General features: G+C 39.7%; 1 protein-coding gene across 2 annotated transcripts in view; it reads left to right on the top strand.

Moving 5' to 3' along the window:
* LOC119026499 (glypican-6-like) overlaps positions 1-19692 on the top strand; it is a 105125-nt gene that overhangs the window by 14965 nt on the left and 70468 nt on the right. For both annotated transcript variants that reach the window (XM_037110942.1, XM_037110943.1), the window contains exon 2: positions 12973-13131. In XM_037110942.1, the coding sequence (XP_036966837.1) occupies positions 12973-13131 (159 nt within the window). The remainder of the gene's footprint in view (positions 1-12972; positions 13132-19692) is intronic.

Raw genomic sequence — 19692 nt, forward strand, 5'->3', positions numbered from 1 at the left:
AATTAATGATGCTCAAAATCTTAAGATGTCTAACATTTGTTTTGACCGAAAATATTGAGGAAGTGACATAAGACACAGGCTCTAAATATAAGGAGTATGTATTTTGAAATGGATATAAGTGAAATAATATGAGTGCAGTTCAGCCTAGTTGAAGATCGATCCTGTTAAACCAACCGAGGCAAATGTTCCGGGAGCCACTTCACACCACAGTAAGCGAAGCAAAACGTAATAAACTAAAAACAAAGTCAGTCGTTTTCATTAAGGTTTTATTGTTTCTCACATTGTCTTAGAATAAGTGACTTTCTTTGCTAAATGAGGATGGATAAATACCAAATCACCTAGATGATTGAAGACAACGGGATGTCTTTTATTGGCCAGAAAACGATTTTTTGCAATCATTAGTCATGTCTGTATCACCTGGAGCACCAGGGAAGCAATAAATTTGATCATTTTCGGAGCTTGGATAAAGTGAGAGAATGGGATGGTAGATTACATGCATGATGGCAACAACAGGGTTTTGTAGGAAAAATAGACAGATCCTCGGACCCTGTTTACTTAATATTCTGGAGGGTGTTTTCAGACTAATTGGTGATTAAAATCTTAAGATGTCAGGAGTTGTTGTAGACCTAAAATTGACCCAAAATAAAAAAGAAATGACAAATTCTGACTAAAACACTCTAGTAAGTTTAGGATTGTGTCTAAGAAAAAAAAAAAAAAAAGCTGGCAAAACTTAGATGGATTTGAAGTTGCCTTTTGGTTATGAAATGATGTGACAGTGAAGAAAACGGAACTGTACTGACGCGAGGAATGCTGATCTCATTAGGGCTGAGTGTGGCTCCGAGTGTGAATCCATAAAAAGTTTGTCGGGGGAACCATGGGACACAGCAGATGGCAGAGCACATATGCTGTGGGTCTCTTTGGCCAGGTACACTGATGAATACTTCTGAGGGTTGGCCTACCTTTGCTGCTATGCTGCGCTCGGACACTTGAATCTGCAAGCTGACTCACAAGTTGAGGGTTTATGAAAGATGTACAAGCCGTAATGTCTTCATATAGACTGAAAAAGTCTTCATCCCTGCTGTACAAGCATGGATTGTGATGCGACCGTTCCTATTTAACGTAGGCCTACATATGCCATTGTTTCATTCAAGCCTGAAGTGGCCCTGGTTGTTGCGATGTCATTTGGCACCACGTTGGTTTCGGCAGGCTTCATAATTAGGAACAAGCATCAGCTGTTCAGAGATGGTAGATAGAAATGCAAGGCAACTTACTAGCATTGCATTTAATGTTGTGAAATCTTCTCTCTTCGTTATATCAAAAAAAGTGGAAATGCTTGCATGGAAAGTTGAGTTTTGTAACTTTCAAACAGACTCTTGGAGAGCCAGAGGTTAGGTGCAAGGCTGCAAGATCTCCAAAAAGGACAATTAAATGTGACAGACTAGGACCAATTATGTGTTAATGTATGCACTTTTGAAATGATAATTTGCCACACCACTAATTATTGTGATGAGGGGAGCAGAGAAAACTAAGGAGTTTGGATATTAAAGGATTGCAACCAGCTGAATATCCCTCACCGCAGAGAAACAGGTCCAGAGGGTTCATTAGTTGTTCTGAACTGTTACCAGTGACAAGTGTATAAAGGACATCACTAACCTGAAGAATAGAATAGTAGAATATGCCTTAATTGTTACTATACACACGTAAAATTATGATTTTTTTCCCCTTTCTTTTAGTGTTTTATAGGTTTTTGTGCCTGTAAAAGAACAGCACAGCAGCTCTGTTGGTGTTAGCAGTGCTATCTTGGTCATGAGTGAGCTGACCAATCAGCAGACTGGGTATTCAGGAGGGCAGGCTGTTAAAGAGAGGGAAGCTAAAACAGCTGCAGCACTGGACAGTGTGAGAAAATGTTTGTGTATTTTGAGCCTTTAAACCTTTAAACAGCATTTAAACCTATTCTAGAAGTAATCCAAAATATAATAATGATCCTTAAAACATGTGTCTCCTTTAATAAACATGAAACATGAAAGCAACAGTGAGTATAGCTAAACGAAAGGCAGTCATGCATCGTAACATGTGAGCAAATCTCAGCAGGAAGACTATAGAATTTAAACATCTCTGCACTGCCTCATCAGCATTGTTAATAAGCCAGTTGATTGACACTGCACAGGCAATTTGATGACAGATAGGGAGGTAACATGAAGTAATTACGACGTATGATGACAGCTTGTATAGGTGTTAATAAAGCTCTAAGTGCATGCATAAAACCTCTCTCATTAAATCTCAACTTTGTATTTTTCACCATGTGGAAACACTTGTGACATAAAATTAGTATGTTTTTCGTCTGTTTTTGCTATTAATATGTTAATGTGAGTTGGAGCTGCTGCTCTTTGTGCATGTTAAACATGATCTGGTGCCATGGCTCGATGTAAACTGATGCATCCTCCTGTTAGAGGACAGGGAATGGGTTAGTACAGTAAAGTAAAGCTCGGGCAAGTCTCCTTGTTTTACCCTCTGAGTCATCTGAATTCTGAATGACTCACCAAGAGCCGGCTTTGATACAAGGCTATTAGTTGGAAATATTTCCCCCTGAAGTATGGCTTGCTCGGGATCGACTTCAGGTGGAAATCATACTTGGTACCATACCAGCAACATAAAAAAACAAACAGAAACCCATCTGCATAAGACTTGGCTCAGTGCAGATCCAGTGAAGAAACGAATGATCCCAAAGCTGTCATAAGACATTTACCTGAAGAAGAAAGTGTTTCCACAAACCCTTTGCAATTCTCCTGAGCATTAGCACATCATTCGGTTTTTTTTTTCGTTTTTTTTCTTTTATAGATAGTGAAGCTGACAAAGTTTTAAAACAATAGTAGAGCATAATTTAAAATCTAAAATATGGCAGTGTTTTCCACACATATCATTATACTTTGGTGGCCGCCAAGTTGTGTTTTTTGGTGACTTTCTAAAAATGCATTGCTGATGAAGAGAGCGGATGATGTTGCTGGTAGTGAGAAAACAATGAGGAGAGAGAGACAGAAAGGAGAGGCAAGCTAATGGACATTCATTAAGGTTGACAACTAAAGCAGCACTATGCAGGATGATTAATATAGGCAAAGAAAGAAAGAAAGAAAGAAAGAAAGAAAGAAAGAAAGAAAGTTCATGTGTCTCAACATGACAGAGGAGAGGGAGAAGCATGCCTCAAAATTTTAGCAACGCCAACAAGATGTTTCTTGTTCCACCCCTGTCCGAATGTTGCAGTCGTCACAGTAGCTCATGTGTTTATGTGTTGTAGTTGTACAGTAAATGGTAGAAAATAAAGCTCTATATCAGCACCAGTTTTCATTTGGAAAAACTTGCTGAGTTCCATAGAAATGCTAACAATGGAGCTGTATTCAGCCAATTATGTCTGGCAGCGGACTTAAGTGCGGCACCAACTCTCATCTCCAGCTACTCACAGCACAGCAGACCGTCCCTTTTCACAAAACCATGAACCAGAAACGTAAATACAACTCCCAGTTCCAAAAAAAAACCAGTTGGGTACTTGTGTATGTGGAAATTAAGATGGAATGCAATCATTTGTGAACAAACTGTGTTTACCAATCAGTGATATCTTTTATACAGTCATGTGTTACACAGCGTGGTGAACCTTTCACACCCAATCATGAAACTGTCACCTGTTAGTGAACCCATTTACCTGTAGAATGTTCCAAACAAGTGTTTTTGGAGCATTTCAAAACTTTCCAGGTAGTTTTTGTTGTTGTTGTTATTGTTCCTGGCCCAAAATATATGAAACATGTTGCTGGCATCAAATTCCAAATAGGCATATATTTAAAAACAAAAAATGAATAAAGTGAGATAAATCATTAAATATAATGTCTTTGTACTGTTTTCAGTCGACCATTATGTCAAAAAGGATTAGAAATGCTTAAAGGATTCTGTTTGATTTATGTTTTGAAAAGCATCCACAGTGAAATCGGGGCATATTTTCATCAACAAACTGAGCACACAAATCAATGGCAGAGAAATAGATTGTGCCACAGGACTGGTTTGATAAGTTTCTGTTCCATCACAGTCTTTCATGGTCCGAAGACAAATGTGTTGTTATACAGCTGGGAGATCGACAGCTGGGGAAGCTGGCCGATGAACTGTATTGCTGGAAAAGCTGCAGGTAAAGAAGCAGCTGCATGAGTGTCGACTGTCGGAGGAACAGGAGTCCTATGTTTGGGCCGTATGTGCATAGGGTGTAAAGATATGAATAGAAACAAACATGTAAGCACTGTCACCAAGTGATTATTGACTGATGTAAGTGACAGTGTTGGGGGGGAAATTTAATCCGTAGTTCACTAAAATTAGTTTGTGCCCTTTGGATCTTAGTGGTGGACAGGAAACAAAGTGTCAGTCTAAGAGCCCACACATCAAACCAGATGAGCGACTGCTGCTTCGCCTCGCGTCCTGGCCAAACATCTGCACGCAGAAGGACCAGAGAAAAATAATTCTCCATACCACCGGGTAGCGGTGCTTTGTATTTGTCATTCGAAACGTTAAAACTCTGGACTGCAGATATACGAATCTTTTTTTGTGGTGAGGCAGCGTTTCATGCCACCTTCGCTTGTATAGCTGCTTGTGGTTGAGAATATGCCGCACAAAAAGTTGCAAATGGCACTGAAGAAGAAAGAGTCAGAGGTGAAAGCCACATTAACACCTATAACGCTCCCCTGGCTCTCCGAGCTCCCGGTCTGAACCACTAGTTCACAGCTAGCAGAGCTAACTAGGTGGTGGCAGCTACAGACAGCTGTTAGTCTGCTGGTATGCTGCCCCCTGCTTGTTTTGAGTGTAAATGGTGGCCAATACTTACATAATGCACCTTTAAATTGTCACCAAAGTGTTTGTGGTACAGTTTAGTAACTTATAATGTGCACCACTTAAAACACCAGATTATAGCGTGTGATGTATAAGCAGTTTAAAATACAGTACACATATAATAATTCATGAGTTGATGAGCAGCAGATTCAGCAGCTCGCTACTCACCGTTGAGTAAATAAAGAGTTTATAATATTTTTTCTCATCTATCTGTATGATATTACAGTATTTGTGCATCTTATCTGCAGTGTTCTCAGATAATGGGCTTAGGTTCAGATTTGCCTGCTGGCCACAGGTGCAGCTGCAGCAGCCGAGGCCAAACACACTCAATACATTACTGTAATCTACCTATGAAGTAATTTGCCAAACGTCAACAACATTAACATTACTCCGGTATCAAGGAGAGCCCACAACACAAAAACAAGTCTTTTCTCTTTCGAACCATAGCAGTAAAATAAACCATCCTCACTGTAAGTTCAGCAGAGCAGTTTACAGACACAAATACACCAAAGTTATCTGGTTGTTTTTCTAGTACTGTCACTCTCACAACAGAGAAACACACATGCACACACACACACGCACGCACACACACACACACACACACACACACACACACACACACACACACACACACACACACACAATACTTATTTTCACTTACGTGTCTGTGTGCTCCTCAAAGATACCTGCCGGCTCAACTTCAAGATAATGAATAACAATGAATTATTCAGTGAACTCCAAACAACAAACTAAATGCAAGTTAATATCCACTTTAAGATGTCCAGAAACAAGATTCACAATAAAAAGCTCCTTTGTCTACCACATCTGTGAATCAGAGTTTTGCAATTTTACAGTAGAACTTGCAAGTGAATTAAAAAAAAAAATAAACAGGACAACACTGTATGTACTAACTCATTAATATCAAACTAACTGAGTTAAAGTTCTGCAAAAATATTTTTTCAACGCAGTCCACAAAAAGAGAAACAAGAAGTTATGATGTTGCTTTAATTTCCTCTCAATCAAAAACAATGTTCCCTCCCCATCACTTTAAAAATGACAGCCAGACTAAGAAATAATTGGAAAAACTAAACTGAAAACATGAAATGAGCACAGACAAGACGAATCTAACTCAGTCCATGTCACTTAAGAAAATTACATGTATTTTTACAATCTAAAATAAATAGATATCCTGCATCCTACATTTTGTTGTCACAATTTTGTTGTCACATTTGAAGGATCCTTTATAAAACAATCGTGCATATCTGCTGATATATCGATATCTGAATGTTTTGCTCCTTAAATCCTCGTGGGCACTGGCGACAAACATCATAGTCCTGAACTTTCAAAGAGATCACATGTCTTGTCATGTATGAACAAATATTTACTTACAAATCCATTAAAAAAAGTCACAAACAAAATGCAATTTCATTTCAGTTGTACACTAAAAGGAACTACAGCCTTTGTGGTGCTGGCAAGAGGCTGACTGATTCAAAAATAACCTGATGCCTGTGTTCTTCCTTATCAACAACGTGGTTCACAAATGTGTTTGTAAAGGTTTTTGGACAACAATGGACGTCCATGACTAAAAAGAAAAAAAAAAGAATCATTTATCAGGCTTTTGTTAAAAGCAAAACTTGTGAGAAGGATCAATTTGTTATAAGTTTCAATCTTTTCAAGTCTTTCACGATAAATGAAGTGCTGAAATACTAACAAATAGTAATAAATATTAATAAGTTGTAACATTATCAATAATAATTATTAGTAAAAAAGGTCGGATTTGGCTGTAAAATCTTGCAATGTTTCTCTTTGCTCCATCTACTCCATCCTGTGTCTTGCTAATGTGTGGTCTGTGCTCCAGTAGATAGATTATCTGTGAGGCCACAGTGCTGTTTTAACCTTGGCTGGGAAGGTCGTGGCTCTTTGCTGAGTGGTGGAGTCCCTTGAAAGCTCCTTCCCATATGTTGATGTACGACAGGCTTATTTTTAAGTGATGTTTTGCTCTGTTGAGACTACTGGAACACACAGTAGGTTTGTTGTGTCAAGATGGATTTTTTTTTCCTCCTCTTGACATATCTGATGAAAAGGCAGCCCTCCAAATGTGTTTTGCTGCTCAAGGGAATAAAGCGGGACAGAGAGAGAGGCAGAGAGAGAGAGAGAGAGAGAGAGAGAGAGAGAGAGAGAGAGAGAGAGAGAGAATTGCTTGAGATTCTTGAATTGTGATCTTAATTTGCCTTATTCAACCAAACATCTGCAAAGTTGGCCCAGTGAATGCTCTAGTCACATATTTGCACTGGCAACACATTCTCACTCCTAACTCATCAGAAAATTCAGCTCAGTCAGTGGCCTCCAGCCTCAAAGGACAACACTTTACTTAGCCCTCTAGCTCGTCAGTTTTTCACGTGAATGCTCTTCGCTGTCGAGTACATCGCAGAAACTACTTACAACTGCTGAAAGTCTGGTGAGACTTATGACTCACGGCTGTTATTAATGTGCGTGATTAGGATTTACTTGGTAAGGCTTACAGAAACATCTTGCTTTGTGTTAACATAACAACATGTCATGTCACTTGCGTAGCATCCATTATGTAACCGTAATGTGACAGAATTTACTCTTCAGTTATGACACTTGTTTTCATAAGCGACGCAAACCCTCGTCATCTGTATCAGGAAAAGTCCTGCATATGACCCCATCAAACGACCCAACCACCCATCTTTGTACTATATAACTATCATCTTGACATAGTGAAACTCCCATAGTGAAAGTTTTCCATACAAGTAAAACACCTTTTTCTGATGGAAAACTAACACCCACTGCGAGAACGATGAATCATTTTAAAAGTCATACCATGAGGCAAGTGTTATCAGAGTGGTTTAACACCCTCTGTTTCCCTGTATCCCTTGAATACCATCACACACAAAGATGCGTGGTAACTATATACCATCTTTATATAGTTGATCTGTCTGTTGAAAAAGATGTATATTCAGTTTACTGAGAGAGAGAGACTCACAGCACGGCACAGGTGGAGGGCTTGAGTGAGTGACACTCCGAGGTTAGAGGACAGTGGTTGGCAGAGGTGCTGGAGGCCGGGTCGCGGTGTGGCATGAGCTTTGTTTCAGAGAGGGTCCTCGCTCACTGGCGAGGAGGAAGAGAGGGGGCAAGATTAGTGACTCTCAAAAAAAAACGCCAGAAAACAAGAGCGGCTCAAGGAGTTTGAGTGTCGCTGGCTGACCATGCGCCACGTCTAGTTGATGATATAATCTGGCGGCAAGCACGGTGAACTCCAGGGTTCTTAAATAGGCGCTGATTAACCAAATGCACTGCAGGTGTGTGAGAGTCGGCAGCTCCTTGCCAATCAGGAAACCACTCCACCACAAGGTCCAACTGATGACAATTCTGTCACAGTCCCCAGTGTGCCACATACACACACACACACACACACACACACACACACACACACACACACACAGACAGACAGAGACGTTCCCCACACATGCATAGAAAAACTGCTATACTAACTGAACATCATTAAAATGAAATGATCAGCATTGCAGTTTTATGTTGTGTTACGTCAGCCAATACTAAGCTCAATAAAGGACAAACATAAATCATGTTGTTATTGAGTGTCCACTTCCACTTGCCACTGAGAGTGTTTTGACTTTTTAATGCCAAAAACTAAAATGATTTTACTTTGAACTACAGGCTTGGACCCAGATGCAGACTCAGATATGGGTGTTAAAGGTTCACAATCAGTTCTTTAATGACAACCCAGGTCAGCACACAGGAGATCAATCAGCAAGGTAGAGGTGTACAAACATTGGCAGGCTAAAGGCAAGGTCAAAACACTAAGGCTCGTAAAAACTCCCACAAAGGGAACGCTAGGATGCTGTTACCGAGGAACGATAACTAGCAAGGTAGAGAGGTAATGCTGGGACTATATACTCAGGGGGCGTGGACACGAGACACAGGTGTGACACTTCAGAGCGAGGCAGGTTACCACTAACGAGACAAGAGGTGAGTATCATCATGAAACAGGAAGTACAAGGCAATGAAACATGAGGGAGACAAAAACGGTAACTTAACTTAATTAGCAGGAACAAGGCTTGACACCCAAAACTGAAAAAGTCATGATCCAGTCACCCTCATGGAGATGGGAACCCACAACTTCACAACAGCACACAACAGTGTTACAACATGCTCCTAAACAACTGAAGTACATGAGGACCTAAATGAATAAATAAATGAATAAATAAAAACATTTATTGGTTCCATACAGCTTGTCTAGTCTCAGGAAGCCCTGAAATCCTAAAGTGATCTACTTTTATTCACACTGTTGGCTGAGTCAACATTAATTATCTCAGCGATCATTATAAGGATGTCAAAACAAACTTCAGAGAACTCATCTGCATCAGAGACCATTTTGCAGCATGTGTCTCAGGTAAAGGCTTTATGGTCTGTAATTTGGAGCCGAGTATACATTACATAAGCATCTAACAGTAACTTTTAGAACTTTTGGGACTGCCTGTTCAGCTCCATGGTGCTCTGGAAACACCGGTGTGTTGTTGTAACACTGACATTACAATAACGTCAACTGTGGTCTTAATCATAGCCACAAACATACACATTATTTCTAAAGTACCTTCAACACTGTAATCACTTTCATTGTTCTTCTCTGTAGGAGTCAGCTCAGGCACTTTCCTGACCATAGAAAGATGAAACGCAGCATCGCTCGTAGACAGCCATAATGCTCAACAGGTACTATGTAATCAAATTGATTCAAGAATCATTGCGGCGGACTCTTACACTTTAATAGGAATTAAGTGACATTATTATGAGTCAATTTATTCTCTGACTGGCTCGGTTAACCAAATTCTCTTGCCCTTTAGCTCTGTTTCTCTTTGTTCTGTTCTGCCAACCTGCAATGCGATTTCGTGCCCGTGTCGTATTGTTAGTCACTCGGTATGGTGCGCGCCACGTGAAATCCATTTTTTCTCGTTCCGCTGCTGTGCAATCTATCCATTTGCCGCATACGGTGAGAATCTTACAGAGGCCATCTGCTTACAGCTGCTTGCCTGATTGGAAGCTTGTGCTCATAGTAGACGAGGTACATTAGACTAAAATCTGGTTTCATTGTGCTCTGTGTCAGGAAGGGAAATCATATAGGCCTGTTAACGTGGGCGCTTTTGAAGAAATCACCCATTTAAGTCATATCATGCTGTAATCCAGATAGGGGAGGCTATAAACACACATGTGATGCACTCTCTCTGAAGAGACATAACTCTTAGATTTGTTTTGAGGCTGCTGGAAATCATGTCAGCGATGGGATCCCAATATTGTTCTCAATCTCTCACTGGTTTTGATGATTTCATCACCCGATCGTGCCTCCATGTCGTTTTCCCGTTTCGCTCTGCCGCCCACGGCGTAACGGGGTTCTCGTGGAAGTTTTGTTTCCGACAAAAGATTGGTGAAAGCGCAGCTCAGTCAACAAGTCAACATTTGGGAGTGTGCAGGCACGGATCTGTAAAGACAGAATCAGGTTTGAGTGGGCCATACCAATCATGTGCATACTTGTTTCTGAGTCTGCTCTTTAAGGTTTCCTCCTGCTGTTTTGCAGCTTTCGATGACTCGAGATTGCGGGAGATCACTTACCTTACTATTTTTGACTGGCAAGCTGTAACAGCACAGGAGGAAAAAGAGTCACCACATGAATATGGAGAGCGTGTGATTTACATGTTTTATGTTCATGCCTTATCATTTAGCTGTTACTGTGGGCATGGATCTGCACTGTAGATTGAAGTTCAGACAAAACATGTTGCCTAGTTAATTTGCGCCACGGCTTTTCTGAAAATGCTGTCATGCCAATACTTTGTTTAGATACTGAAGTAGATTTTGCAGGTATCGCTACTTACTTGGGTATTTATTTCTCTGACAACATTTTACTTTTACTCCCTACGTTTGAACAGAAATATCTGTGCTTTTTACTTACATTTTTAAAAGCAGGCTCGTTGCTTTAGTTTGGATGCATTTGTTGAGAGTTATCGATTATTTTTTTTATACTGTGTTATTGCACGCTGCCTTCCCAACATCACAAGACTGATTGTCAGTGAACATCACGCCGGCAGACGTAGCGAGATGGAAACCCGCAGGGAGGGAGACTCGCCTTCACGGCCTGTGGAATGTATATCTGGTAACTACTTTAAAATCAACAAATATCACCAGCGATCCATCTGATGGTTAAGAGTTGTCAGTGTCTCAGCATTTGTTCTGAAAGTGGGAGGAGGAGGTCAAACATTTTGACCCTTCCCTTCCAGTGATGAATGGACCCTGAGCTGTCAGTGTGAGTTTGAGCCCAGCAGATTCAGACTGCTAAGAAATGAGTGTGAGCAGATTTGAGGCTCCCTATTGTTGGCTCATATGTATTCACACAATTCATCTTACTTGCTCCAATCTTTTGATATGTTCACGACTCCATCCTCCTTTGTACACCGATCTCATTCTGCTCTTACAGATCCATGCATATCCAGATCTGTAGGACTTGGAGACTGAATTGCCCTCAAATCTTTGTGCTTCCTGGAAATCTTTTTGTCGTCACTACACCACGATAGGTTTTTGACTGTAAAATGAGGAAATGAATGCCATTAAAGATCAATTCTGCTGTGTCTATGCTTCTTTTGAAATGGCTGCTTGGGAGAAGGGAATGATGTAGATCATTAACTTTAGATTCACCTCAGTATTTCCCCAGTGTCATCAATTATGTAATGTGTAGGAGAATATTTTAAAGGAACGTTTTATCTGTTCTCCCCACTGATTTGTCTTTGATAACCCCTTGTCAGTGGTTCTTCTTATTGTCAGACCAAATGAGAAAAGAAAACTATTCTCATGTTCTTCTCCTACACAGCATCATGTTAAAGATCCTACAAGAAACAGGCCATTGTTATACTCTGTCCACTTCTATAAAGAAGTAAATTACAGTGAAAATGCATGTCTAATTTCCTGTGGGATAAATGGTCCCCGACAAGGTTTTCATGTCGCTGACAATTTAAATGTCAGTTGGTTTGTGAGCAATTGTAAAACTAATGAATGTAGAATAGGAGGAACTATAATTGATGTGCATGTGGTTTATGCACATCTATTCTGACCTGCTCATTTTTTTGCCTTTTAGTTTAAAAATCTTGGAAGTGTTTAGGGTAAATCCGACAGACTGAAGTTACCTTATTCATGCACAATAACTTCACAAAAAGGCTGCCAAAAAAAAAATAATCCCATTTTTGTTGTTGTTTTATTTCATTTTTGACTCTTTTCTGGTACCCTGTTTCAAGAAAGCTGGTGAAGATACTAACATTTTGCCCGGAGTGTGAGGCTCTAGCCTCAATCGTTTAGCTTATCTTATACCACATGTAGCTATCAAGAACCTATTTAAAACCCCTTCTTTGAAAACAAGTCAACTAAGTCAAACACAAAATAAAAATGTTAGCTGATGAACAGGATTTTCAATCAGCTCAAACTTGATGAAGCTAATGTTGGCTGAATGACCTAGTTAGCTAGCAACAGCTGGTTACATCTGCTGGTGACAGTTTCAAGTGGCAGCATTGCGATTACCAGGTAGAAATAAGAAGTCTGCTTTTCGCGTCTGAAATCTAAAACCTGTTGTTTTTAATTAGTTAATCTGAAAGGGCATAGCAACCGTTGCTAGGGGGCCCAATGCTGGAATTTTAATATGCCTGACTCTTTTCCCGTTGCTTAGAAAGGCTTTGTGGGAGAAAATAAAAGTTAAATACTATAATCAACCCAAATCATTATGTGCCCCAAATGAGACCTGTTGCTGTAAAAGTTTTATTGAATCATTGAGTAATTTTACACACCCAACCTGCTGGAGTGAGAGCTCTGGAATGTAGTGCCATTGAATCTCCTGTGAATTTGTCCCCCACCTTTTTAGATAAAAAACAAAAAACAAAAATTTGTATGGATGCCAGATTTAACCTAGAATAAGGAAGACATTTATCGTGGAATGAGAGGAGTTTTGTTGATTGTTCGTATTTAATATGGTCCAGTACATTTTTCGTGTGTCATGTTTGGCAAGGATATTAAAACAGTGTTTTCCTGTCTGATTTTCAGGTGAACACCTCCGGGTATGTCCTCAGGGACACACATGTTGCACCCAGGAAATGGAGGACAAATTTGGTCAACAGAGTAAACAGGACTTTGAGAGTCTTGTTGATGAAATGAGTCACGAACTGAGAAGCACTTTTGTTTCCAGACATAAAAGATTTGACGGTAAGTCTCTCTTTTGCTTAATGCTTTACGCTGAATAATTGTTCTATTCTGTCTCCCTTTTTCAGCCGTTTTAATGGTCAGTCTGTTGAACAAAATGCTGCAGAAAGGGAAATCAAAGGACTGAGAGTGTATGAGTTAATTTGAAAAGGTTCACTGTTTGTAGTTCTGTAGCTGTCCTCCCTCAAGAGGAGACGGGATGTGAAAATCTCATTAATATGCCTCAGAGTGGAGAACCCTCATGTTGGATTAGACAAACATGGCCTCTTGCACAGCAGATTGACAGCTTGAACAGCAGTACAGCGCCAAGTTCTGTATTATTAAGGTTGTTTGGTGGTCTTGTGCTGTGTGTGATCTTGTCTCAGCCCCATGGTGACTGTCTTGACCACAACACATCCACTGAGCTCCTGCTCTGGGAGGGAATGTACTCATTACTGAACCCTGCCTCCCTCTACCTCTCCACTTCTCCCTCTTGGTATCCTTCTCCACGGAGTCAGCTCCTTCCAGTTACAGCGTAATGAGAAATGATAATCCCTCCAGCGCCAAATATTACACTTGGAGAGAAGTGAGCAGCTTATCACTTTGGACAATGGTGAGGGGTTGTGGTGGTGGTGAAAACTGTCGAGCCACCCATCAGCATTGTCAAACAATTTGTAAGGAATCGAGCATAAGATCTTTTAATCAGTTAACAATCTTTTCTTTTAACAATCTTTGAAAGGTTATTGTATCTGAACTTTCTTCCTCTCTAAGTGAATGGCAGGACATACGTTATTTATCTATTTAATTAAAAGAATATTGGGTTATAACATGTCCTTGATTTACATTAAGTGATGAGGCACCTTTTTCATTTTTCTTTTTAGCATGTAGCTCATTTGCTCTTTATTAGTCAACATAATGCCACAATACTACAACTCCTTGGCCAATTTACCTCAAAAAACCTTCTTATTACTGCATATTGAAAATTAGTGAGTAAGATGTTGTACATGGCTTACAATCTTAAAATCTAGTGTGTGGAATCTTTTGACATATAGAAATTGTAAATTGGCAAATTGCAACCAGGAAAATAACCCTTGTTTCACTGCCTGACAGTGGCTGCTAAAAATGTGAATAGCAAATGGGCCTCTCCAGAGCCAGTGTTTTTGTTTTGTTTTTTGTCCGTTCCGTATTCCATTTCTGCCAAAAGGTCCTGCTAAATCCCCATAAAACTTACACACTGGACCTTTAAGATGCTTTAGTCAGTACAGGCTTCATAAGGTAGTAGTACCACAAGAATAGTCATTTTCACTCATTGACATTTAATAACTATGGTCTATTTTTATGAAAAAAGACAAATCTACAAGTGTTACTCTTTTATTGGCCATAGGTAAGAGAATTGTAAGAAAAAGGGGGGTTAAGGGTGTCCACCAGTCGCCTATACAAGCCTGTGACAGTTCATTTAAGTTGTTTAATGCTTCTGGACTGAGGACGGTGAGGAGCTCCAGGAACTTAGTTTAATTTAGAAATGGAAATCCACCGAGCTCCTTTAAGTCTTTCTATCTCAGAAAATGTTCCCCATTCTATAGCAAGGTCCTGTTCATGACTAATTCACTGTCCAACTCAAACTACAAGTCAATTAATTATGAGCAAGAGCTCACTCTAGAATGGGCAACGTGTTCTGAGTTAGAAAGACTTCATTTGGAGTAATTTGGACACTACAGACACCTGAACTTTTTGTGTTTTGTTACAGAAGGAATAAGTGTTAAGTTAAGAGAGAATTAATATTGTATTGGTACTACAGCTGTATAAGGCCACACTGAGCAAAGCTCATTAAAATCTCAATTCATTTACAAAAACTTCCTCACTTGCTGTCAATAAACTTTAGGTATGAGGTTATAAAGGGAAAACTGTTGATGGTTGTGCAGAATAAGGCATTATTAGTATTTACGATGAATAGAAAATTCCAGCATGCTACGAATATGCATTTTGAGCAACTAGTTACTGGTTAATACAGTATGTTTTCCTTTATCTAAAGTCATACCCAGTAATGTAACCAGTATTTTTGGCATATTCTGTGTTTAAATAACAAACCCCAATATGAAAAAGCCCAAATCATGGGCAAATCAAAAATGCATAGTTTATTAACTACTAGTTGTCATTATGAAGGAATGGCTGCCTGTAATCATCAAACTTTGGCAACCTTAACTGACATCATACATAATTCATGTCAGTATAATCAAATTTGTTATAGCACTCCCACAGACAGGGGACACTCAGTGCTTTATAAAAAAAAAGAAATGAGAAATGTAGAAGCCACAAAATGTAAAGTTTAACAGTCCTGTAAAGCCAAAGGAAACAAAGCAGTTTAAAGTTTGAAAATGTGTTTTGAGCATTAGCCGATACTTTTGCAGGAGTTTATTGAAAGAGTAGCAACAGAGGAAGAAGAACTGCATGATTAAAAGGATATCCATTGCCCAGCATGTTGCCATCTACTAGCACCATACCATTGTGGTTGATGGAAGTTGACAATGTGTAATGAAGCTCATTTACTCTACAGTGGATAAATCACATTCAGTATGACTAATTTATTTTCCTACTCTCCCTCTGACATCATTTGCTCTTATAGTAACATAGAAACAAACTCCCTGCCTCCGTGTAGGAACACTTGCTCATAAACCACCTAAATCAAAGTTGATTTTGAGTGGTATTAGCAAATCAAGCATCCGAGAGCTGCACTTCTGCTGACATTTTTTCCGCTCTTCATTTCAAATCTATTTACTTGCTTGTCATCCGTGGGATTTAAATTGCAAAACGACCATCTCACTGTGAAACTGGAGGAGGAGAGGGACCATGAATCTGGAATTACTTCTGAATTCAAAATTGTCCCAGTGCAGAGCTGAGACTACTGAACCAGTGGTACTTAACATCAGATTAATAATGCAAAATGAATGTCGCTGACTACATGTACATACACATGAATATTGCACTATTATTTCGAGTATGACAGTAATCAGAATTTGATTTGAGTTATGTAAGCAGTCGATATTAGTCAGGATTTACACAGGTTTTAGGTGCGGTTTTGCATGCACAAAAGAAAAGCCCAAGTTTCCAGTCAGAATGTAAACAACACAGGGTTTCGTTTAGCCCAATTGGTAGAGTGGGCGTCCCTTGTACAGAGGCTTTGTCCTCCCTGCAGCAACCCCGGGTTCCTCCTCTCTCTCATCCTGCTTTCTGTCGTATCCTCAGCTGTTCTACCGGGCCTTGGCGGAGGTATGCTCTCTACTGAGTTTTAGCATGTAAACATAGTCAAAAAGTACAACATATATGGGGAACTACAATAAAAGTTCACTCTGCCATTCGTGTTTTTTGTCTTGAACGGGTGTGGTCCAGGCGTATCTTCCACCACAGTATTATCTCCTTTGATTCCAACATACAGCTGAATAGTTGATTCACATAAATGACATGATATATATTATGGCAACATGAATATAAACTCCCCTTAGATCACAACTTTGAACAAAGAATCAATCCAAAAGTACAAAAGTAAAAAGTCCAAAGTAGGAGGTCAAATGACACATCAAGGTATATATACATATATCCAGTGTCAAAAACTGAATGATGTTTAAGTGATTAATAGCGTAATTTGATGCTCACCAGTCAATGTCTTGTCTTTCTACCCTCATTCTTCTCAAACTATTCTGCATATTAAATGAAACGAAGACTATTCAGTTACAGCATGCGACTCTCAGATGATTGCACATTGCCCAGAAACTCAATGTCACAATGCCTGGGTGGTGTCTGTCTTGTGTTTTTTTTTCCAGGAAATATACACTTTCTTAGCTCACATGTGATTCCTGGAAGCATGCATAAATAAATAAGTGTTATTTTGATCGGCCGCTGTCAGGACAGAGAATGTCAAACAGAGGAGTCCACTGAGGGGAGGAAATGGGGTTTGTCCAGCAGCACTTAGATGCATGACTCCAGGGCACCTGCTCTTTCTCTTGGGGTTTGCTGCCACTTTCCATAATTTCATCAGTGTCAAAGCAGTTGCCATATGGAGGCTTCAGCTGTCTAGAGACTTTGTGTCTGCGGAGGTACTCGACTGACCACCCGCTCGGGAAATTGGAGATATTGATCACTAGATTTGAATTTCACCCTTATCTGAATGTGACGTTAATTGAATCAGAGTGTTTAAGGTTGATCGTAGATTTAACGAGCAAGTATTCAAAGGGTCACACAAGAGTCTGTCTATATGGCACTTAAAGAGAAAATTTTCTTGTCACAAAGCAACGCTGCAAAAATAATTGTGTTGGCCTTGATACTCAGTCTGAGCACACAGTTAAAGATCTAAGCAATACAGAGCTGTTGGTTCATTAGACGGCCTTTTCCATCTATTTAGCACCTGGCTCTGGAGTCTGTTTATGTCTATGTTTTCTTCTGTTTATGCAGAGCTTGTGATGAGTGCTGCTTTAGCTGACAGTAGCTGGCCAGCCCACGCATACCTGACACCGTAGCCTATGTGTCACAGTGAGAGGGCACCAGTCTGACTATGCCAAGACCATTCGAGCAAACATACAGAAATATCCACACAATAACCTGTGTTACACAGTCAGTGCGGTTGTGTAAATCTAAGAGACAAACAGCATCATCTGAAAATATCTGCAATGCAAAACATGCTGCAAAATCATGTGCGAATATTCTCATTATTTCCACGGTAATACTCCTCAGACCCTAGAAAACAACTACTGTGAAAAATTAGAGAAATCTTTTCCTCTTCCTCATTAAAGACTGAGTTAATTGCCAATCAATCGTTGGCCCCCCTCTGACCATGAACACCATAGTTTTGGGTAGCCAGACAGATTATTAATGTAGTCCGCATCAACGGTTGATCTTTTGGAGTTATTGACTGTTAACTGTGGCTCTCCTGGCAGTCCATTAAGATGATGTTAAGCAACTGGCACGAAATGGAATTAATTGTATAGCCGCACACTTAGAATCACTGGGTCAAAATGGACACCAAATGCTAGAATTGTTTCAAAGTTGCATGTCACTATTTGTTCATGACTAATTATGTGAATCCTTTACAGTGTGAAAAGTCATCTGCACATATGTTTTATTGATATATTTGTTTGCGATTCATAATAATCATATGAATCATAATAATATCATTTGAGTTGGCTGTGATGCTGCACGTTGCAACGAACTGAGCATTCTCATTTTAGGACAACAGAAACATATTGTTCCTTCATTTCAGGCGGTTTTACACAAATGAAAATGTAATTGTTAATCCCCCTAAACCCCTATAGTCTGGACCTTTAATATAACAAATAGCATTAAAACCAACTGGTATTGGGTAAAGTTAATGTTTTGCTATATTGACCAAGACAATTTACCCAGTGAGTTTTAGTATGAGGGTTTCTTGTATCCTTAAACAAGAGCATAAAATGAAATATTATAAATGCATTCTCTCTTAAGTCAGCAGCTATTGTCATGGTACCCTTGAGCAAAGCACACTTAGCCAGAAATTCCCCCTCAAGAGACGCCGTCCATAGAAGGCCGAGCTGTGCTGGCTAGCTACCAGGTGTGATTGTGTGCGACTAGATGAATGTGAAGCTGGGTGATGCTGAAAAGGGCATGCTTACTCAGCAAATCCCTTCATCTGTGCACAAGTCCTATTGGACTGTCCAGTTGGAGACTGGAAGAGCTGGTAGGATACAAGTGCCACAGCTCTGTCTGCACACTGCGGGGCTTTTTGTTGGGAAACATCTGGGGATGTAGAAATCCCTCTCAGTTGGATTTCTGATGGACAAGGTCTGATGTTTTAGGAAATATGACTTACATTTTTTTCAAATTCTAGTTTCTGTTTTTGAATTTTCCACAGGACTCAGGTGTGATAGAGGACAGCATGTCAGTGGTCTAACAGATATGCTGATACTGTATTAATGTTGGTGTTCCTGGAACATCACAGTTAACACTGTTCTAGGGCCGTCATTGCAACTGACAAAGTTTCAAATCACAATAGGTACCCCACAGTAATTAAATCAAGGAAAAAGCACTCATAGCAGCTATATCAGTAATGTCTCATGTATGGCCACAAGACCTCAAGGAGCCGGCTTGTTATATTTTGCTTTTTCAATAATCATTCTCTCATTCTCCTGTTGGAGAAGACTCTGCTGGAGATAATAGACAGTTTACTCTGTTGCATGAGGGCCAAAACAAGTCCATTTTTTTCCCCCCAGTTTATTCAGCTTCACTGATGCATTTACAGAAAGTTTTGACCAGGGCTTGCAGGAAAGTGTTTTTCATGGACAACATCTGACACATCTTGTATTGAATTCGTTAATTACCAATGAGTGCATTCGGCTGTTTCAGTACTTTATTATCAGTGGGTGGCCTTGAAATCAAAGGCCTCACTCAAAATAATAGATTGTAAGATAACAATACACGATTACATTGCACAGGAGCTACCAAAGGACCTCTACAACGGTAGACATTTTTTAATATGCAGAATTTTAGTGAGCGCCTGAAGGACTCTCTGATTTGGTATTCACAAGAATGAATGCAAATTAAACCATTTTTTCCCTTTTT

Source organism: Acanthopagrus latus, chromosome 9, assembly GCF_904848185.1.
Source record: "Acanthopagrus latus isolate v.2019 chromosome 9, fAcaLat1.1, whole genome shotgun sequence".
Lineage (NCBI taxonomy): Eukaryota > Metazoa > Chordata > Actinopteri > Spariformes > Sparidae > Acanthopagrus > Acanthopagrus latus.